A 26631-nucleotide genomic window follows, 5' to 3' on the forward strand; every position below is an offset into this window, starting at 1 on the left:
AAAGATAATCTCATCTACGACTGTCACCATGAGCCTTTAGGAGATGTCAGTGATTTTCCTCATTTGCAAAGCAGTCTACATTTACCCAGAATAAAGCAAAGCCAGCCAATCACTGACACATCTGGGAAGGAGACCTTGTCTTTTACTGCCCATTCTCCCTCTATCCATTAAAAAGCTGTCCCTAACATTTTCAGTGGGTATCCTGCCTTCCTGCAAAAACTCTGCCCTCGTTTATACACATCCTTAAATCACGGGCAATACTGACTCAGCATATCAACAGCTCATAACCATGTGCCCTTGAATAGTCTTCACTGGGTACCTTAACTCAGAGCCTGACCATGCTTCAACCAATTGAACACGTCTCAGCAGCTGAACCGTCCTCAGACTTTAAGAGGCTCTCATGCTCACAAATTTCCACTTGGAAAAAGGCAAAGATATGAATCTTTCTGAAAGCTGGCTATGAGCAGAGTCCAAACCCTAAGAAGTAATACCTGAACACTTACAGGGACTTGAAAACATCAAGCCCTGCTAGCGTGACTGCTTTCCCGGTTTTGAAACTGACAAGTGCGCATGCGAGAAAGAGCGAGCCTCTGACTCACCGGTTCCGGGGGTCTTGAGCGTGCCTGTCGGGGCAGCCGGCTTCGTCCTTGGCATGGTGATGCCGACCTGAGCCGTCATGCCTCGCCGCCACGAGCCTGTCTGTGAGATGACGGGGTTCTTCTTGCCTGACGTGCTTTTGTCGGACTCATCAGACACGTCAGACGGGTTCCGCCTCCACTTCGACCCCGGCTCCATCTTTATGCCGCTGTCTGAGCCCCCGTCTGACTTCTTGACATCCTCGCTGGACCACAGGGAACTCCTCTCCACCTGTGAGTGTTTCTCGGCGTCAGTCTGTGAAGGAGACCCTCTGAATCAGTCTTTCTCAAACCCCAGGCTAGGGAGCCCCTCACTCCAGAGCAAAAAGGCCCATGCCCTGGACAAGTTAGGGGGAAAATATACATGCCCACTTTAAAATGTTTAAGCCTTTGTACTGGTTATCTTGTTAGGAAGCCTGATCTGTTGGGTCCAAGGAAAGTGAAGAATATGAATATGTCTGAGAAGGGAGTGAGGGAGGAGAGTAAAAGGAGCCAGAGGAAAAAGAGAGGGAGAGTTCCATGCAGGAGAACCAGAGGACGGGGCTGTGGCAAGAACTGAGCCCCCCAGCTCTGCCCTTTGGCGACGTGCCTCTAACTCCAGCAGCCCGAGCTCTCTGCAGCTCCCAGTCCCCCAGCCCAGGTCCCCTTTGTTCTGCCGGCTCCTGAGCACCACAGTCTATCACACAGAGAGTCTGACACAGAGAGTGAGGAGAGACTGAGGCCGCTAGCTCCCCTCGAATCAGGGACAGAGAGGGGCTGAGAGAAGGGACTCCTCAGAAGTCACATCCCCGGGTGCTACAAGCCAGAGGGTGCCTGCTCCCAGCCCAGCTCCATCCATCTGCCACGGCTTGCTCCTCTTGTGGGATTCTGTGCAGACAGGGGATATAATTAGCCAGCTTTCTTTGGAAGAGGCCTGACCTCCTGGCCATTGAGCCCAGGAGGGGACAGAAGTGTGATGTTAATGATTTGCTGCAGTTAAAAGGCGTAACTTGCTAACCAGAAAGCAAGCTTTGGGGGCCTCCCTTGGGTTGGGACCAGTCCGAGCAGACTTCAGCAGGGCGAAGGAGTGCACTGACCAGGGAAGGGAAGCAAGGTCAGCAACACTTTGGGGTGGCTCCCCTGAGATACAAGTCCCGTATGTGCCACACTTCACAACCAAGAGTGGGCAACATGTGCAAAGAAGGAAATCAGAATGACCCCCTGGCAAGAATCTGGCCCGATGCCTGTCATTTGAGATCAGTACTGATGGCTTCCTCCAGAGAATACACTGGCTGAATGGGAACAAAGCTCCATACAGACAAGCAGCCCAAGTTCAACCACCTCTCTGTCACCACCACAGCCGCCCCTCTCTCTCCCTCTGCCATCTCACGGGTGCCTTCGGTTACTCGACCATTCTTTAAACATGCTGAAGTTCCCACTAGGTACGAGGCATGGAGAGAAGAGGACAGACACACTCCCGGGCTATGAGAAGCTCGTCATTCAGCTGCGGCAAGGGACACAGACAGAGGCATGTCCCCAGCAAGTGAGCAATCAAGGCTCGATGATTAAATGAGTGAAATCAGTGAACACGTGCTTCTCGAGCTATCGCACACTTTAACAAAATGACCTCATCCAATCTGGACCACCACCTGGTCAAGGAGGGTAAGAAGGTAAGTATTACAGAACTGTCTTCATCTTCATCCGTTTTACAGAGGAGCAGAAACTCATGGGACTCGCTCCGTGTCCCAAGCACCCCAGCCTGCAGTCCTTCCTTAACCTTCCAGTGCATTCATTCAACCAGAATTTCCTCCATATGCATGGTTTGCCAGGCACCATGGTAGGTCTGAGGATCTGTGAGTAAGATTGGATCTCATCCCTCCTGAAGCTTGGAAATACAAGACATATAAATGGAAAAGGACAAGGAGTCTGAGAGAGTATTACAAGCACTGATGTAATTTAGATTATGACGATGGGGATAGGGAATGGCAGTTTGGTAGGGCCTTTTTGAAGATCTGTCCTAAAGAATGAACAGAAAGTTACTGAGAGAAGAGATTAAGGGAAGAGCATACCAGGTAGGGGGCAGAGTACATGCAAAGGTCCTGAGGCAGAAAATATCTTGGCTTTGGAAACATTCACTCAATAAATATTTACTTGATACCACAATGTATCAAGCAAGTTTTTAGGTACCAGAAGTACTATGCTTAATGAGAACAAAGTACAAATCATTAACCTCCTTGAGCTTATGTTCAAATACATTCTAACACATTCTTTTATACACTAAGAGGTACTAAAAACTTAGCACAAACCACATCCTGGGGTACTGCATTAATTATTCTTTTAATGTTCCTATACCTTATTTTCTCTGATCAAATTATAGTGATGCTAATAGCAATAGCAATAACAATTAAAATTTATTACGCATTTACTGTGTGCTAGCACTGGGCTAAAGTGCTTTACATGTATCGTTTAATCTTCACCAAAAAAACCCTGTGAGGAAGTTTCAGTTCATGAGAAAGCTGAGGCACAGAGTAGAAAAGAAGATTGCCCAAGATCATGCAGTGCAAGGATTCTGGGGAGCCTGCGTGCAGAGCCCGTATTTTAGCCACCATGCTATGCTGCCTTCCCAAATGATAAGCCCAAGGATGAGGGGATGCTGCATGGCCAGGGTGCCTAACACATCACCTACTCTCAGAAACTTTTCTTTCCAACCTGGTTGGTCAGTGGTTCCCCAAGTCCAATTCTCGAGCAGTTCCTGCCTCTGGGTGGGACCCCCAGAATTCTGATTCCCTACCAATGGCAGAGAGAGTCTACACATGCCCAGTCTAACTACAGCTTGAATCCCCCTCTGGAAAGAACAGTCATCCAACCATCAGAGCCCCCACAACACGGTCCAGGGTGGAAGCTATCCCAGCTGCTCTCTGCACTGCAGCGTGTGCCCCCGGACACACTGCTGGCTTTGCGTTCACATCCCCTTCCGAGCTCTGGGCCAGATCACATGGTGGCACCAGGAGGGATTAAAAGACGAAGAAGGGCCAGCCTCTCTGTTCCCAGAGCTTAACACAGGAGGCCCAGCAAGACGGCCACGTGGAGACGCACCCTCCCCTTTGCCAACTGTTCCCTTCTCAATCGGTACCTCCTTTAGGTAGATTTCCCTGCGGCCCCTACCTGTAAGTCCACTTACTCATTCAATAGTCAAGAGGGAAGTGGAGAGACCCATAATCAAGGAGGAAGGGAGAGAGCCTGGAAGATGGGAGAGTTCTTCCCTCGAGAGCCCAGGCTCCTGAGGGACTGTGGAGAGGGGGGTCAGTCTTCTGAGAGTGAGGGAATGGAACCCAGGCACTGGGGAGTGAGGTGCGGCCGTGGGGCGGGATGTGGGGGGAAAGCAGGGGGTTGGGCTCTGACAGACTTGAGTTCAAGTCCTAGGTGCTGCCACTCCTGTGCGTGTGTGACCCTGGAGGAAGTGGCTGAACTTCCCTGAGATTGCAACCTTGTGCGTGAAACAGGGATGGTAGTCAGACGAGTGTCTCAGAGAGCTGACAGTGGTTGCCAGGAGCTCAATGTGGAGGGACCAAGAGTAGCTTTCTATCACCAAGTGTCCTGCCTCTGAAAATCTCCAGCATGTTAGCATTTAACCTAGTTCTGTCTTGCATGAAGGTAAACAGGGAATTTGTCTCTCTATTATTAAGTTTGGCTCCAAGAAAGCATGTTCAGATAAAGTATGTCTGTATCTCTCTCACACTCACCCTTCAAGATAAGTCTTAATTACTGTGATTTTTTTTTTTTTTAAATGGATGAGGAGGCAGAGGTTTGGAGAGGTTGAGCTCATCCAAGGATGTCACAGAGCTGGGAGCTCAACCCTGACTTCAAGGCCATGTTTTTTTTCCCCGTCCCTACAAGCAGACTCCCCAGCTTTCTTGGAGAAAGTCAATCAAGAGGCGGTCAGAGCTCAGGCTGGGGGACTCTCTGCCTAGCACACTGAGGAACAGTGAGCAGAAGTAAGTGCTGGGTATCTGGGCATGGGTGCCCCCATCAAAGACCCTCCCTGTGCTCCAGCACACTGGAGGAAACAGTCACCCACAGACAAAGGGGATTTCCATCCCCAAGGATCACTCCTCCGGGACCCAGCTCCTCTCTGATACAGCTAAACGAGGCTGCTGCGTAGGCTTCCAGGCGATTGCTTCCCTGTTCCTTAGATGTTGGCTGGTCCTCAGAGGCTTTTCAAACATGAAAACCTAGGCAGGCAACCTGTCCTCAACCTGCTTTCCCGACACATTGGACCACTTCTCCCTGCCTCTGGGATGGTCTGTGCTGCCCGTTTGTCCAAGGAAACCAGTGTGTGATGGGAACCTGAATGAGCCCTGGGAGGATGGCAGCAGACACGTTCCCGCTGCCTGATGCTGCCTGGAGTGGAGTAATGGTCCTTAGCCTTCCTCAGAGTGGCACAGGGGAGGAGAGAAGGAGGTGATTTATGTGGATCAGATACTCAGGGATGCTCCCTGGACAGAGACAAAGAGATACCAAATAAACCAGCTCAATAGGAATCTTAGTAACTGTGGTTACAAATCTACATTTTATTCTGGTATCTACTTAATTTTACTCAAATATTTTAAACTCAGGTAGTTTTATAGCAAAAAAACAAAATACAAAAAACAAACCCAGTCCAATGAATTGTAAACTCCTTACAATACTCTTGACATTAACTTTCTGCTCTTGATCAAAAGATATGCTTGTGTCATATCCTTGAAGCTTTTCTGATGTAACCTTTGCTAGATGAAAGCAAAGAGCTGATCAGAGAGGAGGGGGTCTTGGCATTAATCAAATTCAAATGCATCATTTGTAAACTCCAGATGTTTACTCTGTGTCGGTGTGGAAAATAGATTCTAATTCCAGCTCTGTGAGAAGGGAACAAAGACAAGGAGATTGTTCTGACAGTGTTCTGTTGGCTCAGCGAGCATGTCAGGAGCAAGCTTCTTCCTGCCTTGCAAGTGAGCAAATCTACTTTACAAATCGTTTTCTCTCTCCTCTCTGTGTCTGTCTGTCTTTCCTTCTCTCTCAGTTCCACAGCTCAGTTTCTAAGGACAGTCTAGAAGCTTGATGGTGGTTACCTTGAAACTAGAAGGAGTCTCAAAAAAATCATTTAGTGTCCACAAAGAAAGGGAAAGGGTAGGTATTATAACATTTGGCAAGTGGTAGGCACACAGTCTGGCTTGGTGTCTCTAATCTGTATCTAATAACTAAACACTCATCCCTTGAATGGTACGGCTAGGTTTTTTTAATCAAGTTTTAAAAATTGAGGTATAGCATTCATACACTAAATGGACAATCTTAAGTATATAACTTGAAGAAATTGTATGAAATTAACATATTTACGTAAGGACCACTCAGATCAAGACATGGAACATTTCAGCACTGCTTCCCCAAATCTTTATGCTCCCTTTCATTTAGGCAGCTTTTTTTTTTTTTTCCCCTTAACAACCACTACAAGCCTCCCTCGTTCACCAACAATAATTAGAAACTTGGGCTAAAAATGAAAACTCAAGAAGTCACAGGCAATCCCAGAAGCAACACCTCACAGATTTCATCAGGCGGCCAGTGTTTACATTTCTGTGGGACAGAATGACTCCCACACTCTGACACATCCTTTATTTAGCCCTGTCCTCAAAGAAAAAGATACCTTTGAAAGCAGAGAGACTCTGAAAGAGGCTCCTATCTGTCCAGAGGGAGAAAGAGCAGAGAAAGGAAGTGGATGTGAAAGGAAGGGAGTTAGAGACGGGGGATGTGCCATCCCTGCCCTCGCGAGGCCCTCCTGGGAGATTCTGTCCCCATTGGACCTTTACAGGGGTTCACCTGAGGCCACAGCCCCCACAGGTGGGAGGGACTCATCATGAAGAGGGTCCCAGCCCACGTGTTCCCGGGTTACCACAGCCAGTCAGTCCCAGCGCAAGCAACCAGGTGTGAGGATGGTCACTTCACCTGTCCACTAGTAAATTGGGCTCATCAGAACCAACCCCTCTGACCGCCAAGGGATGCTGTGAGCGCACACAAACACGCCCCCACAAAACTGCTTAGGAAGCACTGCCTCTGAAACATGAGCTCTGAGAGTTTAGAGCAGGGGTGGGAAACCTCGGTGACTCGGCACAGTTAGGCAAGGGTGCAGCTGGCCAACACACTGGGGCATGGGTGCCCTGTCCAAAGCGTGTGTGTCTGGGGTGGGGGGATGCTTGGACACTTGTTGGTTGTGGACAATGCCTCAAAGAGGCAATACCGTCTGATTTTTCAAGACAAATCAGAAGCTCACTTTTTATGTGAAATAATGAACTTATAAAACCTTGAGTGATACTGTGGCCCAAATAAAACACACTGGCAGGATAGGACCCACCAAGCAGCAGTTCCCAATCTCTGGTTGGTACATACTGGTCTTCTGGGCCAGGGCTCTAGCCCTGCCCCCACCCTGCGGCTCTCAAGGCCCACCCTTGTCCTGTGGACATACATTCCACGCTAAGAATGGCCAATTGAGTCCAATATCCCTGTTGCTGTTGTTTTCTAAATAGATGATGAAACTGAGTTCCGGGAAGGAAAGGTGATTTCTGCCAAGGCCACCGCTGTGAGAGCAGTGAGTCCCCCCGACTCCTATTCCGAGCACCCCGCTGCCCACGCCCCCTCTCCCTGTAAGGAGAGGACACAATCAGGAGACAAGACCACAGGCAGTGAGCAGGAGGCTGGGCCTCTTCTCACGGACCTGGGGACTCTGCCCACCCTAAATGGCTCCCGTGGCCCACAAGCCCAAGGCTCTCCACTGGCAGGGGCCTTGGGGGAGCCTGGGAGGAACCCCATTCCTTACCTGCACATCCAGGTTCTTGCGCGAGGAGGCAGGCGTGTTGGCATAGGAGCTGATGGAGGAGCTGGTGTTGATGTCATCCGTGCTGAGGTTGTCTATGGTGTCACTGATCCCGCTGCTGACGGAGCTGCTGTCATCCCAGCTGCCAAGACAAACACACCCTGAGCACGTCACGCCGCACCAGCTCAGCCTGACGATACAGACGGACGTGTACCATCCCCAAAGGCTCCTGGTGCACAAAGCCCCAGACAAAGCTCCTTTGCCTCTAATGTGACTCATCTTCAAGGGTGACATCCAACTGCTTTCGTCTGGCAGCTGGGGAAGTGGGTGTTATGTGTCTTCCCCTAAAAGGCGGTACTTTCCTGAGCAGAGGTGACTAAACACATACACACTACCTACCCCATCCTCAACATCACCTGGGGAGCTTTCAAAAGCCAAGGGCCACCTCCAGAGACAGAGGAGGAGCAGGGAGTTTGGGGAATGGAGCAGAAAGTGGGCAGAGAATGAGTCAGCAGGGGTGTCCTCCCTGCGGCTCAGAGGGGGAAGAAGAGCTGCTGTAGGAATTCTCTGGACCCCACTCCTGGCACAGAAAGCCAAGAGAAGGGCAGTGCAAAAATCGGCAGAAACCCATCAACCCTATTGGCAGTTCTAACTCTAATAACTGGAGAAGGGAATGGCAAACCACTCCAGTATTTCTGCCTGGAGAATCCCATGGACAGAGAAGCCTGGAAGGCTACAGTCCGTGGGGTCGCAAAGAGTCGGACACGACTGAGCGACTAACACAACACACACAACTCTGATTATATCTCAAGATGCATCAAAAATAGAGTCCTTCATTTCTCAATCCTCAAATCCGTCAAGACCCTCATCCCGCACCACTCAAGTCAAATCTCCGAGCAAAGATTCCTCTTTTTCCTTCTACCATCTCCTGCTTCCCATTACCAAGACATTCGGGCCGCCCCCTGGTCCTCCTGCCTCTGTTTGCAGAGTCTCTCCCGGTGTGCACGGCTGCCCCCACCCCTGCGCCCAGAGGTTCTGACTGCTTCTGCCCTGCCTGGTGACTGCCAACAGGCCAGCTGGGCTCCAGGCTCCTCTTCTGGTCCCCAGCCATCTAGTTTCCCCACAGCAGCCAGAACGGTCTCTGTAAAACACAAGTCAGATCTATTGCTCCGCTGTTTCAAATCCCTCAGGGCTTCTCAGGACTCCCTACTCTGGCCCTCAAGACCCTGTGATCCAGCCCCTCCTCCAGTCAGTCCTGCCAAGGACGCCCATCTTTACTGCTCACCAGCTCTGGGTTTTCGCCTTCAAGGCTTTGCATTTACTGTACCTCTTCCTGGATGCCTTCCCCCTCCTCTCTGAAGAGTCACCTCCCCAGAAGGCTTTCCCTGGTCCCTCTATCCGTAGTGTCCCCTCCTCCCACCTGCTCCCTATCCCGGCAGCAGGTCTGGCTGCAGGGTGGTAGGTACATAGCAGGTGCTCAATAAATACCTGCTGATTTAGACACATAGAGTGGGAAGTTAAGGAACCTATAAAGTAAGCTTCTAGCATAAACCATGACACTGCTCTACTTGACGGAGTGGAAATAGCTAAGTATTACTGTCTTTCTAGGCCACAGGTAGGGAAACCAAGGCTGAGGAAGGTATGCCACCTGGCACAGAGTCAGACAGCATGCCGGGCAGGACCTGAATCCAGCTGCCCCCCCTTCCTGTGACGACACACGGCTCTCTATTATGTCCACTGTCAGTGCGCACGGGCAAACGACAGGGGCCACTTCCCCGGGAGGAAGCCCAGGCGCAGGAGCTGGCATGTCACGGAGCAGGAGTGGCAGGGCCAACATGTGCATCCGGGGCTGTGTGATGATAAAGCGTCGACATAACCACATTTCTCCACCACTCAGCCCTCCACAGGGAGCCGTGCCTCACCGAAAGGCCCGCAGAGCGGCTCTCTGATGCCTCAGAATGCCAGTGTCAGAACAACTCCACTCCTAGGTATACATCCAGAAAAACAAACATAGTAATTCGAAAAGATACATGCATCCCAATAAAGCTGCATTATTTACAACTGTCACGATATGGAGGCAACCTAAGTGTCCATCAACAGATGAACGGATGAAGAAGATGTGGTATGTACACACAATGGAATATTACTCAGCCATAAAAAAGATCAAAATTTTGCGATTTGCAACAACATGGATGGGCTTGGAGGGCATTATGTTTAGTGAAATAAGTCAGAGAAAGACAAATGCTACAGAATATCACTTACATGTGGAATCTAACAAAATACAACAAAGAGGTGAATGTAACAGAAAGGGATAGACTCACAGAACAAATGATGGTCACCAGTGAGGAGAGCGAGTAGGAGAAGGGGCACGACGGGTAAGGGATTAAGGGGTACAAACTATGTATCAAATACATCAACTACAAGGATATATTGCACAGTATAGCTAATACAGCCAACATTGTATAATAACTATAAATGGAGTATAATAATCTTTAAAAACTGTGGCATACATTATATATATATGCATATATACACACATACACAAAAAGAAACGCCCCTGAGACTTAGAAAGTCAGGAGCACCCCAAACCACCGCTCCCAAGTAATGAAAAGGAAGTTCTGATTTGTTCCGCCAGCTCATAGGATGCCTGTCTGAGCTCTGCTGATCAGGCAGGAAGACAAAGCTTAGTGGAAAGCTGTCTTCATCACCTTTCCCTTCAGCCCACCAGTTTGGCTTCTAAAGCCCACCTGGAGGGTCCCACACAAGTGCAGGGGAAACATGCAAAGGTGGTTCTCACACAGGGAGGGTAAAGGGGGACAGGGTGGGAGCTCAGGAGGAGGCTCACTAAGCATGAATTCGCAGGAACTGCAGTTCCAGGTCTCAGGCAACTTCCTGCCTGTGATTCCACTGGCTTGGCCCGGCCTCCATCCGGTCCCAAATCCTCCTTTAAGGCCTTCTCCAAATATTCCAGCCCACCCTGACAATCCCCTCCTCTGAATTCACAGTCTGCCGCATTTGGGTTCACTCTGCACGCTCTTGCAGTTTTCCAGTCGTTCTCTCTTTGATGGTCTGTCTTACTTTCTAAGCACCCGCAGGGATCCGCCCAGTGATAGTAAGCAGTGCATCCTGGGCGTCAGGCATCGGGCCAGGTGCTTCCGATACGTCGTTTCTATCTCCGCTCTTCACATCACACCTGCAAGGGACCCGTTCCCCTCCCCAGTTGACGGGTGAAGGGACCAAGGCTGAAAGAATGAGTATCTTGCCCAGTGCCCCCCTTCAGTCCCCTTTGGAATTGGGTTTAAGGCAGAATTGTCTAATTTGAGAACACGTGCTCCCTCTGGCCTGCATCACCTGGCCGTTCGTTGAGCACTTGCCAATGCCAACTCTTCAGTACCTGCACGTATTCTCAGCCACGCTCCTATTCCCTCACGGGTGGCTTTAGCTTCCTAATGAGGACACAGGCTTTGAGAGTGCCATCCAGGGCTCTCAGCAAATGCAGGGCAGGGCTGGCTGGGAAACTCTCCCTGACCCCAATGCCCACCCTCCCCACCACCACCTCCAGGGCAGTGATACAGCAGCAATGCCAGCCTCCCCATCCCCCATCTCCAGGCATACAGCATGTATTTATTGAACGCCTGCTGGCTGAACTCGCATGCAGGCCAGGCGGGGCACATTCTGATGCAAAGGCAGCCCCAGCAGTGGATTCTGAGCCCGTTTCCCTCCCACTTTGTGCTCTGACATGTCACAACCGCTGTGCCTCAGTTGCTCTATGGGTGACACACGGATGTGGATGACACGACCTAGGCTTGCAACCGTTTAAGGCTCTGCTGGGAAAAGGGTGACATCACAGATGGAAAAGGACTCCGACCACTCATGATGAGAAGAAACTCCCGAGTCTCTAATTGCATCTGCTCTCCGGGGTTAGCCACTGAAGGTATCTGAAATTTCCTATAATCCAAGGGTGAAGAAAGAAGACATGCAGGAGAGGAGCGTGGCTGGAGAGGAGGAAGGGGGAAGTTAGTAACAGGCGCCCACAAATCCAAGCTCCAGATTTCCTTGCCTTGAAACTGTACCCGCTCTTCCTCTGTGCCCTCTGAACACTGAGATGCTGTCGCAGGGGGACATGCGGCACTCCTCACACACACACTTCTCCCATGTCTCTGCACAGAGCATCACGGGGCCACCCTGAGCTGATAGGGGTCCTAGCAACTAAGTCAGCCCAGAAGGGGCAAATCAAGGATCTACCCCACAGAGAAGTAGGAGTGGGGAGACTGAGAAGGAGGATGAAGGAGCAATGGCAAGAGAGGTCTATGCTGAGCACGAGCTGCCCTGGGGTCCCCAGCGCTGTCTGTGCACCAGAAACAAGAGCTGTCCTCGAGCTCAGAAAACTAAGCCACGTCTCCCTCACTTCTGGCTCTCTGGGGACACTGGCGAATCTCTCTAGATATAAAGTCATTTAGCTCCAACTTGTCCCTTCTCTAAAATTCAGGATATTTGAAATGGTCCTGGGCCACCAAGATCACTGTCAGGGAGTTCCAAGAAGCATCGTAAGGAAAACTAGTTCCATAAGATGCTCTGTGATAACAATGTGGTCCCAAGAAGAGAATGCATGGTATGCTAGCCCCCTCTCAGAGATTCAAGTTGCCCATGAACTTCTTATAAAGTGCTGGCATGATCTCTTCAACGTTGCCTAAAAGAGCACTCCGCACACGGGAGATGCTGAGAATGATGCACAGTCTGGAAGAAAAGCAAAGGAAGCCTAAAGCTGCTGCTGGGCCCTTCATCCTTGGCTGCCTCTTAGGCAGCTAGCAGGGAGGGAGGGAAGCAGAAGCAAGAGCAATGACACCACATGAGCTCCTGCATCCAGCAGACCAGAAGTCAGAAGCCACCTCTGGGAGACCAAACAGTGAGATCTAATAAATGTCTCTCTTTTACTCAAAACTATGCTTTTGTCACTTGGTACGCCGGTGCTAACTAATGGGGGATTGCAATTTGTTGGTAAAACGACTCCAGACGCGTGGCTGAAAGTCAGATGGGAAAAATGTGGAAAGCATGTAGGATTCATTCAGGCAGTAAGAACATTCGTTGAATCCAATCAAGCGGCAAAGGAAATTAGGTACAACGTGGGACGGGGTATAAGTCTGTTGACCCAAGTCAGAAGATAAATGTTGAAAGAGGTTACAAAACCTGATTATGGCTGAAATTTGAAAGTAACTCAGAGGATTTGGGTTTGCAGTGTGGTGACACAAAATTCCAGTGAAGAGGCTCGAGAGACGGAAAGAACTGCAGTGCACTCAGCCATGGCCCAGAACAATCATTCTGGAAATGCTTTGGCCATTCCTGCACCCTGCTCGTGAATCTGACTGTGAAAATCCACGTGAGGGTTTTGAGCCCACTCGGTAGGACGAACTTCCTCCCCTCTGGGGAGTAAAGTGATTTTAAATCCTTGGAATGGTCTAAAAAGATGAAGGGAGATAATGAAATAAATCCTAATATTAATGCTTCATTTTATAGAGTAAAAGCTTGGTGATCATTGGGATAATCTATACAATTTATACTATTTTTAAAAATATATGGCATGTTAGAGAATCTAAAAATGTCTTGTGCTTTGAATCTAAATGAGTACTGATTTTTCATTTGAGATTTTTAAGACGAAAGATTTAAGAATTGGATTCAGACTGTACAAAGAATTGAAGTGTTTTGGACAAAGTGAAGTTACAAATGTCATAAGTTATTTGATTTGCAAAGATTGTTTAAGTGCTTAGAAAGATTTTGCTTGTTAGGCTACTAAAGTCTATCCAATCCAACGTTTGAAGAACTTGAGGAAGCCAGGTATGTTAAGTTTACAAATGTGATCTAAAGTATTTCAGGAAATTTATCTAGATTCGCAAATAGTACTAATCAGTCAAATACAATTTGTTAAGTTTGAATTAATAAAGTACTAATCAAAATAACAGGTGGAAACATTCTTACTTTATGCAAAGTACTTGACTTACAGATAAGATTTGTAAGAAAACACAGGTTTAAAATTAAAGCTTTAATAAATTGAATAGTAAAACCTAATTAATTCTAAGACACTCTCTTTGGGTACAAAAGTGTTCCTCAGACATTGAGAAAAACATTAAAGAAGATTTCATTTTGTGAATGAATGAATGATTTTTATATATGAATGACCAGAAGAATAAATGAACACAAGACAGATCTATTCTCTTTACCAGTTTTTCCTGTTCCACTTCACCTTCACTCTATATTGTAAGATTGCCAAGATTACTCAAAACTGCTCCAAAAGTGTTAGTGGAAACAGCACTGTGGTCAACAGCCTTGGGAAACAACCAGAAGAGCCCCGAGGGCCTCCTCCTCCCCAGATTCTATAACAGGAAACTACAAGGGGCATAGGGCCCACAGCTTGGCTGGTTTCCCTTTTTTTTTCCAAAACAGCATATGATGTTTATGCCCTATAAATTCTTTGGCTGGGACATCTAGAGAAATGGCAAGAAGATGCTTCTGTTGACTTCTCAGAACCATCAACAAAAAGCATCATTTCCTACCCAGATCACGGCCGCGTACTTTTTTCTCTACTCAATGAAAAGTCCTCCACTGGTGGTCATACGTCACGACTACAGGCATAAGTGATCAGACTGGAAAACGACCTTCACCTATTTTTGCCAATGGTGGGTGGAAAGAATTCCATCAAATACTTGCTATTTTTCTTCAAGACTCCTGAACTCCAGTGTTTTTGAATCCGGAACCAGGGACCTTGAATTTTGTTCATCTCACCCTGTCAGCCAGCACCCTCTACGTGCCAGGCACCACGCAAGGTATCAGGGATACGAAGATGACTCAGTGGTCCCCACCCTTGATCGCAAAGCCGGTAGATGTGGCAGCCAAGAAGGCAGAGCTCAGAGCCCGAGGAAAACGTAAAACAGGAAGGTAAGCAAAGGACACCAAGCAGAAACTGCACCGGTTTCTGACACTTCTACAGATTTCAACAGCCCCTCAAACCACCAACCAAGTGCCAGCATAAGGCGCCAGTCGGCAGCGTGCCAAAGCCCAGGCCCGCTGGCGCTCTTTCTCTCCTTCAAGGCTTGCAGGTGGCAAAGCCAAGGAGCCAGGAGAGCCCGGCCCTGGCCCCTGCCCTCCCCAGAACTGCCTCCTAGAAGACTTCAGACACCTCACTTACCCTCTAGTTCTCTGTCTCCAGTGAAGGAGCTGGACACAGCGATCCCAGAGGGTGCTTTCTAACCAGCATCCTGGGGGGGTTAAGCTCAGAGAAAAGCTAGTAGAGGCAAAGGGCGCTGAAGGTCCCCACTGATCAGAGCATCTCCTTTCGTTCAGCAAAAGCTGCCAAAGAGGTCACTACACTTTCTAGTCTCTGGGTTTCCTCACTGCTGATTTCATCTCATAGTGATTCTTTTTGAAGCCCACGCTGAGTCTTTTCAATATTTGGGATAGGTGTCGATATCTTACACACAGGAGGACTTAGGGATGAGTTGTAACTGCCCTCTATAGACAGACCTCAGCTTTCCTATTTGACACCACCCCAACCTGAGCCTTTGTACTCATACAGGCTACTTGAATTGGAGCAAGCTCGGGGAGATGGTGAAGCACAGGGAAGTCTGGGGTACTGCGGTCCATGGGGTTGCAAAGAGTGGACACGACTGAGCAACTGAACTACAACAAGGCTACCTGATTGACCCCATAATACACAGGCATTACAACCCAATCCACAATAGAGGCTCTGCATGACCACACTATCCACAAAGGAACAAGATGCAATCTTACCTAACGTATAAAGCCACCACTGGCAGTGTTTACCAAATGCCAGGCACTGTACTGGGCATGGTTTGTGTGCGTTGAAGAGTCATCCAACAACTCATGAGAGGGAGAGGACACATACGTCAGCTTTGAAATCTCTGTCTGCTAACCAGCCTCGTCTGAAAAGAACCTCCAGTGACTGACAGCAATCACGCGTAATATCAGAGAGACCCTGTGTGGGCCAAGACACAGCATTTGAACCACAGTCAAGGCTCTCGAAAGTGACCAGAAAATTTATTCAAAAATGGAAAGGCCCATAAAACAAGGAGATCCAGTTTCAGAGTCTTACAAGAGATGCTGACATCACTGTGTCAGGAATTCAAATGCCACTCAGAGGACTTAAAGCACAATTTCAACAGCCCAAACACAAGCTATCAGCTATGAAAAACGCAGGTGAAAGAATCATAAATTATTCCAGCCTCTCACACTCCCTGTTTCCCTCACTGTTGTGGGGAGTTAGCATTCCACAGAACCTGCTTTCACCAGGCTCCCCTGAGAAATCACCTCTAATCTGGACAAATTTTTAATATCAAGCTCTTCTGGGGAGTCTGTAGATACATCAGGAATCTGTAATGGTTCTGAATTAATGTGGTATTGTATTTACAACTTCATCTCAACAGCAGGAATCTGCAATGGTTCTGAATTCATGTGATACTATATGTACAGATTCATCTTCCATGAAGTAAAAAGGCAAAACCGAACCCCAAGGTTAGAAGGATGATTAAACAGATTTTTCCACTAGGATTTACACGCCCAGGCATGAGGAATCCTGGCTTTCAGCAAAAGACTCTTGCTCTGAGAAGAGGAGTTACTGAAGGATCTGGAGGGTCATTAGACTTTCCAAATGGACTCCCTGTGAGATAATGTTGTTTATGCAAGGGAAAGACATGCTTAAATGATGTTGTAAAAAAAAAAATCGGCTTGTAGAGAAATATTCGTTCCCTGCTCACTAATAAACCACAGAAGGTTAGAAGAGATGAAGTACTGTAATTCTGGTCCTCAAAAGCAGCCTTCACTAAGCAAGGGATCTTAATCACCCTCCACCCAAAACCCCCACCCAAAGACTGGGTCTACTCCAGAAGGCCCTAAACATTCTCAGGAACTGTCTTGGCCAGCCCCCGCCCTCCCGCCTGCCCCTCTCCTGGTGACTAAACTCATGCTGTAGAGCCACCCAGGGCTGGGTCGCGCGGCTTTACCTGCTCACTTTTCCAGTTCTGCTCCGGAATCACGGCAGAACCCATTTCCAGGGCCCCGTGCCCCCTGCCAGACAGCTGCATTCACTTGCAAAACCCCAGACTGGTGGAACTTGTTTTCTGGCTATTGTTCAAGGCAATTGTTCCCGTGAAACCCCAGGGCCCAGCGGAATGAGATCCTTTGGTGTGGATGAGTGAGCAAGTCCAACCAGGGCTTAGCAGTAACCCCCGGGGAAGGGAAAGGGTTTGGCTACCTTCACTTCCCACCAGACAGGTATGTTAACTATTTCCTCCCCAGGAGCTTTTCTCAGGAGCGTCACCTCCTCTAACCACTGCTGGGGCCCCTTAAGAAAATCCACCTTCAAAGAATGCAACAGGACTCCTGCAAAATCCTTTTGCTGCCTATCTGACAATGATAAGAGCCAACTTTAATTGAAGTTTAAAGCTGCGCCAGACTCCGTGCTAATTATATTACTTGCATTCTTTCATTTAATCCACCCAACTCTATGATAAAAATAATAACTAGTGTTAAGGGCTTACCTATATTTTCTCCTGGGTACCATGAGATTGAGACTAATTCTATACCCATTTGAGAGATGAGACAACTGACCCTTGGAAAGAAAGGCCCAAAGGTCATACAGCTAGGAATTGTTGAAGCTGGGATTCACATACAGATCCAAGAATGCGCAACCATCTTGTTTATCTGTTCAACTGACACATTTTCATGAACACTTGTCATGTGTATTAGAAGGGCGTTCAAGTTTCCCACATGAAAAAATATTAGTAAATAAAAGAGAGCCACTTGAACAAAGCTATGAGCAAGCAAGTCGCCCTTCAGGTTTTCCCCCTGCGATCAGCCTATACAGTTTGCTGTTGCAGTACAAAATAACCCAGAACCTGAGTTCGAATGAAAAGCCAGGACAGAGTTAGATACTAATCCAAATAAATTAAGTTTCATCCAGCAGTGGGCCAGGGTACCATAAACCTCTGAAGCTCTAGATGGAGGCAGCACATGCTCTGAAGAAAAAAAAAGTAAAATATTGGGCTGACCAAGAAGTTTGGGTTGTTCTGTAAGATGCTTTGGAAAAACCCAAATGAACTTTCTGGCCCATCTAACAGATCTCAGTGTGAACCCGGGCCCTGCCATTCACTTTGTCAGTATCTTCACCTCCAGAAGACCCAGACTTCCTCCTCTGTGACCTGGTGCTGATCAACACCCAGGCCCCTGAAGCCTTTCCTGGGGACCAAACCAGAACTCCAGGCACAGAGGAGATAGCCAGCTCCTGTCAGCTGCAGGGTGGGATCCAGGGACTCTGCAAAGACCACAAGAAGGAGAGGCAGGCCCACAATATGAAAAAGATGATGAAGTTCTAGTGCAAGAGCTCGCTGCCATAAATGGGCAGGGTCCCAGGGGAGAAGCAGCTTCTACAGACGGTGCCAGGTGCAAGGCCAATCATTTGAGGTGGAGAGAGGGAAACAGGAACCCCATAAAGAAGGCTCCGAGGGGATTTAGTAGCACTCAGAATGTCAGGGGTTGAGTTTCACCCCACGGCACCTTTGTCCCATTTTGGTAACTCATTCCCTCAACAAGTAGGTGGTCCCCTGAGTAAGCGTGAAATTCCTCCTTTGGCTCCAGGGGCTGGTTGAGCTACCAAACCCAGGGCTCTGGTCCGGATGCCCTCTACCCTCATTGTTAGCATAGGCACCAGCATGTCTGCTGGCCTCAGCTGCACAAAGGCCTCTCTCCTCCAAGGCTCCACCAGAGAAAGCTGCTGACACTTGGTCCACAGCCGCCTGGCTTTTGCCAAAGATTGCAGCAAATTCTGGGATTCTGCTGTTCTGTGTACCAGAAGATAAGAGTACCCTAAACATCAACAGAATTCAGCATATCATATACAGCTCAGCCTAGCAGATGGCTCATGAAAATACTGGCAAACAGAAGCTAAAAAGCTATAACAGTGGGCTCCAGGGATTTTGCTAAAGCACTTTACATTCATTACCCCACACACTTCTATTAGACTATAAGGCACAAACTACTGATGTTCCCTTTTACAGATGTGAAAACTGAGGCTTGCAGAGGCTATGGTGACCTGCCCACCGTGCCAGAGATAATAAAAAGAGCTGGATTTGAAGCTAGATTGGCATGGTTCTAAAACCCAAGCTCTCATTCTATGTAAGAGCAGAGGCAAAGAGGCTTTCAAGGAATTACAGTCAAATAAGAACTCAGAACTCCCAACTGCTATGCATAAAGCCCAGGACACCTTTTTTTTTTTTTTTTTTAAATTTTATTTTGTCTTGGAATATAGCTGATGAAAAAGTTGTTATAGTTTCAAGTGAACAGCAAAGGGACTCAGCCATACATATGTATGTATTCATTCTCCCTCCAAACTGCCCTCCCCAAACCTGGGACACCTTTTAATGGAATCAAAGTATTCTCCATGTAATTATAGAAAAGCTGGGGTAGGGAAGAAATCCCAGACTGGCTGCCCTAGGTCTAGAGTTGTTGGTGAAGGAAGATGTGGTGGTTCCATTACCACCACCCACCCACCCACACATACTCCCAGTCACCTCCCAATACATCTTAGGCGTCTGGAAACCTGAATGCCCAGGATAGAACAACAGTTGCCTCACTCAGGGCAACTTGTCAGGGGCCTACCCTTCAGCTACCCTTTCTAAGGCCGATGGGATGGGAAGGGAAGGAAGCCCAAGTCAGGAAACAAACACTCTAAATCAGCTCTGGGACCCAAAAACAGTTCCACCCTAGCCAACTAGCCACCCCAGGCACACATGTGAGCGACTACTGCCAAGCCTGGGTGAGCCTTAACACGCCGGGGTGGGGACTCCGGGACTCCAGCAGCCCCAGGCCAACTTCAAGGCCACTGACCTTCCCACGTTTGACTTTCACTTGGGCTTCCACCTCCTCCCTCAACCACGTATAAATCCAATGAGCAACAAATCCAGTCACAGATTTATTTAGAGTCCAAAAGCCTCAAAGAGATTAGCAAACTCTCAGGTAGGTCTTGCTGCCAAAGTGCAGTTCTTTTTGATGCCACCCCTCTCCAGAAATGAGCCGAATCGGAGAGGCCCAGGCAGGCCATGCTTGCAAGTATCATGTGTACGTTGGCACGTCCTCCACAATAAAAAGTGCCCTTCATCCAGCTGAACCCACATTTAAACTTAGAGATAAAACCATCCTGAGCCATCCGCCAAGCCCAACAAGGAAGGCAGAGTGGTGGCCAGTCCCACCTAGTGTCTGTGTGACCCTGAGTGCATTCCTTAGCCTCTCCTGGCTCCCACTGCCTCACCTCAAATTAAAAATAATATTGTTGGCTTTGCAAGAGAAATTAAATGAGACAATGTCTGTTAGATACCTGGCCAGTAGTAGGTGGCAATGAACATTGTTTCCTCTCCCCCTTGTCCGACTTAAAAATAGAAATGTTCCTCTTTGGGCAGCTTTAGAGCAGTCCTAACAAACAAGAAAAGGACTCCTACTTAAATCTATGCCATCTTTCCTGGAGCCTAGTTTCCAGAATAATAAAAAAAAAAGGTCCTACCCAGTAATTTGCAGTATTAGTAAACACAACCACAAGTTCACCCGGCTTCTTAGATTCCAAACAAAACCAACTGCAAGTCGTTTTAATCAGAGCCCTCTGCCCCACCAGCAGTCCTTGCCCGGGGCCCAACGGTGTCTCTCTCCAGTTCTCCCGTCCCCCCACCCCACCCAGGCTCAAAGGTCTCCCCCTAAAAGCTGAAATACGGACCTAAAAGAGCCAGTGTTTTGGTCTCAGCAGCTTCATTTGATAAGATGGTCTGGAATACACTGACATTACCCAAATGTCCAGGTGAACCAAGGGCATTTGCTCCAGCTGCCTTTAGGACTATCAAGGTTAAAATAAAAAGGGATGGGGGTGAGAAGGAAAAAGATGATGAGTTTCCAGACCCGTGACCAGCCCCCCCAACTACGTAGCCCACGGCAATTTTGGCAGCCGTACCGCTGGCTGCTCTGCCCACTCTCCAGTGCCACCCAGGGCAGCAGGAGCACCACACCCTGCCCCAAGCCCTAGGAGTTTCAGAATATCGTCCTACCTTGTCAGGTTCCTAGGCCAGAGCATTCTACATTGTGATCCTCAGAGGAAGCAGACAAAGAAGCTGAATGAATCTCACGATGGCAATTCCCTCAGCCAGCCAGCCAGCCAGCCAGCCAGGCAGGCAGCCGAGCCAGCCCACACCGGGCCAGGGAATCCCAGGCACCAGCAGTCGGCTACTAAAGTACCAGCTTCAGGGGGATCTCCATTCCCCTGCCCAGGAAAGAAACCGGATCCACCAACAAAATTAACCCCTAAAGTGCCAAAGGAGCGAGAGGTCAGGCCAGAGTGCTGGTATCAAGTCAGCTGTGAAAAGTTTCAGCAAAGCAAAAGCTAACACCAAACTTGGAAACTGTTACCGTAAAGCACCTAGTGGAAGGGCCCTCATACGGTCCCAAGGGAGCCAGGAACAGCTGGTCAAGCTGAATAAAATCTAGACGTGAAAGGATATTCTAAACACCCGTGGATTGTGCTAAAATGTTAGGAAAAGTCTCTCCGCCAATGCTGCGGCTATTAACGATGACACAGAAATCGCTGACCGTAACATTTCTTAACTAATTCCACCCACAACTGAATGTGGAGCATTTGATAGAAATGATTAGCCTACAGAGATAACTGCGGAACCTGGGAAGGAAGAGACACCTATTTGTACAATTAACAATGACGCAAATTATTTCTGGTGATGTCAATTTTGAGGCAGTGCCAACAAAAATATGCATTAATTTCTTGGTTTGTTTTTTTAAAGGAAGCTCGGTGTATGCATGGCTACTTTAAACATTATGGTATATAAGCTGGGAGGGGAGGTGGGATGGGAGAGAGTTCCAGTTCTGGGATGGGAAGGGGTTGCACCAACTAATCCCTATTAAAACCTGTAATCAAGGAATTCAGGAGAAACTATGTAAACAGATGCAGAGAACAGTGAACAACTGTTTTACTAGTGAAAATTCAAAAGCAAAATAATGTCAGAGCCACAAGTCTTTATTTTAAAATGAAGGACTAAGATGCTCTCCAAAAGCCCTATTCCCTCCCCAAATATCCTACCAGTTGGCTCCCGGCTGCTTTCAAAGGCTTTCCCAGAGAAAGACTCTCCCCCTGGCCGGGCTGCCTCTCCAATCAGAGTTCAGGGTCGGGGGACTTGGGGAGGGGGTAGGGGGTTCTGTGTGAGTGTGTGTGTGTCTGGGGAGGGGAGAGGGTAGGCAAGGAAGCAGTAACTGGCCCAGAGCAAGGTCTCAGGGTGGTCAACATTTGTTCAGCAAACAAAAGCCTTTCAAAGGGGGAATGAAGAGCCACCCCCACCCCAAAAGGGGGACAATAAAAGGTCAGCTCAGAAAGGAAGTGAGGGTCTAGTGGGGCTTCCCAGGTGAAAGAAAAAGCAAGTGTGTCCAGGAGCCGAGATTGTAATCTTGAAGGAGTCTCGACCAAAGTTAATCATTCACCTCTCATCCCTTAGGGCCCTCCCCCAGGTGAAAACCTGTGGCCAGAGCCTGTCTCTGCAGTGGTGAGTGGAAGGCTGAGGCCGGGACGCGGAGGGGTGGGTTCAGGGGAGGGCAGTGTAGCCTAGATTTACTGAGACAAAGTCAGGATGGACCCAAACTCTGGCTGACAAAGATGCTTTAAACCATCCCCATCTCTGAAACTGAATTTATCTTTACAACATGACTTATTTGAGAATCTGGCTGACCTCTGGGTTACTTTAGGTGGAATGAGACTACATATATGGAGACATACATACAGAAAGACACATATACATACACACAAAAAAATTTCCACTGTTTGCTGCAGTTGTTCTTTGTTATAAGCTAATATAATATGTAACCATCCACATTAATTGCCAAGGTAACTAAGGGATTTATTCATTTAACTGATATTACCGAGACCCTGCTATGCAAATCAACAAAATAGACAAAACATTCCTTACTCAAATGGAACTTACTGTTCAGTGATAGAACTACACAATCAATGAGACAAATGTAAATTATAGAGTATGTTACAGTGATCAGTGCTAAGGAGAAAAAAGTCATGTAGGAAAGAGGCTGTGATTTGTCAAGGAGGGTGTCTGAAATTTTACATAGGGTAGCTAGGGAAGGTCTCCGGAACGGATGAGTCCTGCAGATCTGAAAGAAGTGGGGCAGCTGGTTAGGTGACTATCTGGAGGTAAGAGCCTTCTGAGAGAGGGAAAGGTCAGCGCAAAGGTCCTGAGACAGGATACAACTTACACATTCAAGAACCACGTGTAGCTGGAGTAGAGTGAGCAGGGAAGCAAAGGAAACCAAGGAGGTCAGGTCAGAGGGTTAAAAGGAGGGAGGAGGGTCCCTGAGGAGAGCCTGGCAAGTCAGGCTTTTCCTCTGAGAAAGGACGCACTGGCAAGGGAATAAAGGAACCTCCTCTCATGTACAAGTTTCTGTAAATCTCCTTCAGCACTGAATATATAATTTCAATTATGCACAACTTTTTCAAGGGTGACTTTACTACATGAGACAATGCAGTTTAAAAGGGTCTTGGTCCTCTCCCTGCTGTTAAAAGGTCCCATCTTTAATACAAAACGCTCTGAATTCTCTGCATCTGCAGGGTAAGGTTTAGGTAGGGCTTTCCCATGCTCTGAAAGGCAACACACACTATAGCTAAGCGTTCCAGCAATAGGAGGAGATAAGAGAGGAAGGCAGGTCAGCCAACCCTGTGGGAGCAGATGCCCTTTGACTCTTTCCAAAGAGCCAGTCTTCCCCTGTTATTTCTGACCCTGGTTTCCAAACAGGCCAGATTCCAAAGACCTTCTAGGACACATAACATTCTTCTCCACAGAAACAATGTTATCAATGATGTGAAGGTTCTCAGGTTAACTTACAGAGCTATTTTTTAAATCAAAATGCAGCTGATCAACTCTACCCAGGTATCAAAGAGCAGAATAAAACTGCATTCTTAGAATATAGCAGGTAATTACAGAAAACAGAAAACCACTGAAATGAATCTAAAAAAGATGTTCACTTATTTCTATAAATACTTTTATTAAAATAATACTAATGAGTCTACTTTGTTCCATCTTCAAAATCATCCGTTTTTGCCCTTTTTACTGGCTCTTCCCCACTAACTGGCCAAGGAAATATATCACCTATTTCATCAAATGAAATTTTCTTTAACCCCACGTCCATATTCTCCTCCACGACTATGTTACAGCAGAACACGTCAAAGAAGCTGTCTCCATCCCAGCTTCTATGGTCCACTGTCTCCTCCACCTGCCAGGCAGACTTGTGTTCCCATCACCCCACTGAAACTGTTTTGTTTCTCCCAAGAACATCAGTGGTTTAAGTTTTGCCAAAGATCCTTCTGCTGCCTAAGTGTTCAGCAGCATGCAGCCAGGTTTGGCAGCGTCTTCCTTCTGGAACGGGTCTCTTCACAGGTTTCCATGCCATCATCTGCACCTGGCTACTTCCTCCCTCACTGGCTGTGCCTCTCTGTCCTTTTGCTCAAGCTCCTCCTCTCCAGACCCCTCGGGCTCTATCTCTTGTCCCCTGCTCGTTCCTACCTAGCCTTTCCCTAGGTGATCTCATCCACAGCTTCAAAGACTAGGCACAGACCACTCTGAAGTTTGCTTCTCTATCCTGACCCCCTTGGGTGCATGCAACACATCTCAAATCTAACGCATCTCAGGCGAAACGATTGTTTCCAACTTCTAATTGGTGTGCATTCCACTCCCAAATCGGAATCCTCCCCTTCCCAGTCAATGTACCACTACCCATCAGTCATCTCTTAATCAGTATTTCCTTCCTAGCTCCTATAAAATCCCCTAGCAAGTTCTTTGCCTATACCTCTCCAATACACCTTGAACCTGATCACTCTTCAGCATCTTCCGTAAGATAACCTTGGTCCAAGCCACCATTGCCTCTCTCCTTCAACAACCACCTCCCTGATTGCTTGGCCTTCCCTCTTGCTCTGCTAGGATCCCTCACCCACACGGTAGTGACAGTGATCTGACTCAAGGAGACATCGGGTCAAGTTGCTTTTCTTCCTAAAACCCTTCAGTAGCTTCCCTGGGAACTCAGAATAAAATCCAAATTCATTAGGATAAAATCCAAATTTGTTCCCTCAGCCTAAAAGGGATCTGACTCCTGCCTACTCCCTCTGCCACTCTGCGCCTCTCCTTCATTAACTTCAAGTACAGGGCCCACATGGGCCTTGGCACATACGAGGTCTCTTTCTATTTCATAGGCCCTGCGCTGAGTTCCATTTGCCTGTGATGCTCTCCATCCACATCTCCTCATGTCTGCCTCCATCTCCTTGTTCAAGTCATGGGTGGAATGTCACCTCCTCAGGGATTCCCTCTAGACTCTGAGCCAGTTACCTTCCATAACACCCCATGGTACTTAACCAGTCAGCGCATTATTTGTTTATTTTCAAAGAAAAAAAAAAAAAAACCAGTAAGCTCCTTGAGGGCAGGAGTACTGTCTGCTTTCCTCCTGAGAGATCTCCTCCCAGGGCCAAGGGTAAGACAAGATGTTACCCATTAGTAACAGGTGATCCTGGTGCCGTATCAGTGAAGGTGCTGTCAGTATGGAGATGTTGCCAGTGTGGCTTAACTCCTCCATTTCCCCCAGTTCTTTGCTGGGGCTCAGAATCTATCGGATAAGTGAAAAATCTCCCTTTCCTGCTGAGGGGCTTATGGCTTATTCTCTGCATTTACAGATAGTGGGTCCCACTCTCCTTTTCCAGGGAAGAGGATACTTGAAGGATACTATCCTTCAATCTTACTATAAAGACAGAATGAGCCACATTTCAGCATCGGATTTATCTTGAGGGTCTGCAATTTCTGTTACCTTCAATTTGCTAATTCTTGGGGTTCGTCTGGAGCTCACACTTGTGGGTCCTCATACGCGAAAGCGCACACACACTCCTCTGTCTCTAAACAAAGGGCTTCATTCACCAGAAAGAGTACCCACTCTGTTATCTGTGTTTATCTCCCTCCCATTCTGAATCTGAAACTACAGGCTTGTTAGCAAAACCTTGGACAGGGGAGGCTAGAGAACATGACCCCAGGTGCCAGCATCTTTGGCCTAAAATCATAAACCTAGACTTTTCATCCTCGATCCAACATCAGAGATGCCTTTTCTAACAGGGTGCCAATCAACAACAAACCAACTCCCAAATGGCAGCATTTCCAACAAAAGACACATGAGGTCAAAGCTATTTTCAATGATAAACAACAATTCAGATCCATACACTTTACTGTCTATACATCTCAATTCTCACAACTAGGTGGACACATTCATTATTATCTTTATGTCATAGAAAAACAAACTGGAACTCAGATAACCTAGTTGTCTTGTTCACAGTCAAAAACTATAAGGGACCCACAGCCTCAGAGGACAAATCCTGCCCATTTTCCATGACCCCATGTGCTCAGAATAGCAAACATTTCCAGGTCACTGTGCCAACAGATGCCACTACGACATTCAGTGGGTCAGGCCACTGTTAACAGGTGACCTAGAGTCCTTTAGCTACTTCTAATGTTGTTGGGCTTGGCCCAAATTAGACTTTTACCAAATACTATGACATCATGGTTTCCACAAGGAAAGTCATTCTGGATGCTATGGGAAAAGTGATAAGATAATAAACAGGGTATAGGAAAAGAGAGTCACCGGAGGCACTTCCTTTAAATAGAGTGGTCAGAAAAGGCATCTCTGGAAGTGATATTTAAGCTTTTCTCCTTAAAATATCGGCTGGGTGCTGACCTTTATGCATCAGGCACTGTACCGGGGAAGCAGCAGTATGAAAAAGAGAAATGGTCTCCCTCTCTTCTTCATGGAGGTTATAGTGAGGTGTTTGTGGGGATTTCAGACATTCAAATAAAAAAACACATGCATTTAATTGCAAGCCGTGATACATGACATGAAAGAAAAGCATAGTAAGCTGTGGAGCACATGAGAGGAGAAAAGAGATTACTGCTTATAAAGTCAGAATAAATCTGTGCCTAGGCTGCCTGTACAGGAATGCTGTGCCATGCTGAAAGTTGACAATTTGGTGCAACATTTTAAATTTGTGCCTATTTATAGCTTTCCACATAATAAAATCTCGATCATCCGATAAAACACCAT

At 47.6% G+C, this 26631-nt stretch overlaps 1 protein-coding gene across 4 annotated transcripts in view; it reads right to left on the bottom strand.

The window, feature by feature from the left end:
• The window catches only part of NAV2 (neuron navigator 2), a 177660-nt gene that overhangs the window by 69751 nt on the left and 81278 nt on the right, over nt 1-26631 (bottom strand). For all 4 annotated transcript variants that reach the window (XM_010858421.1, XM_010858420.1, XM_010858419.1 and 1 more), the window contains exons 6-7: nt 7456-7594; nt 600-891 (exon numbers count right to left, since the gene is read on the bottom strand). In XM_010858421.1, the coding sequence (XP_010856723.1) occupies nt 600-891; nt 7456-7594 (431 nt within the window). The remainder of the gene's footprint in view (nt 1-599; nt 892-7455; nt 7595-26631) is intronic.

The sequence above is a fragment of the Bison bison genome, unplaced genomic scaffold, assembly GCF_000754665.1.
Source record: "Bison bison bison isolate TAMUID 2011002044 unplaced genomic scaffold, Bison_UMD1.0 scf7180017864388, whole genome shotgun sequence".
NCBI classification, from domain to species: Eukaryota; Metazoa; Chordata; class Mammalia; order Artiodactyla; family Bovidae; genus Bison; species Bison bison.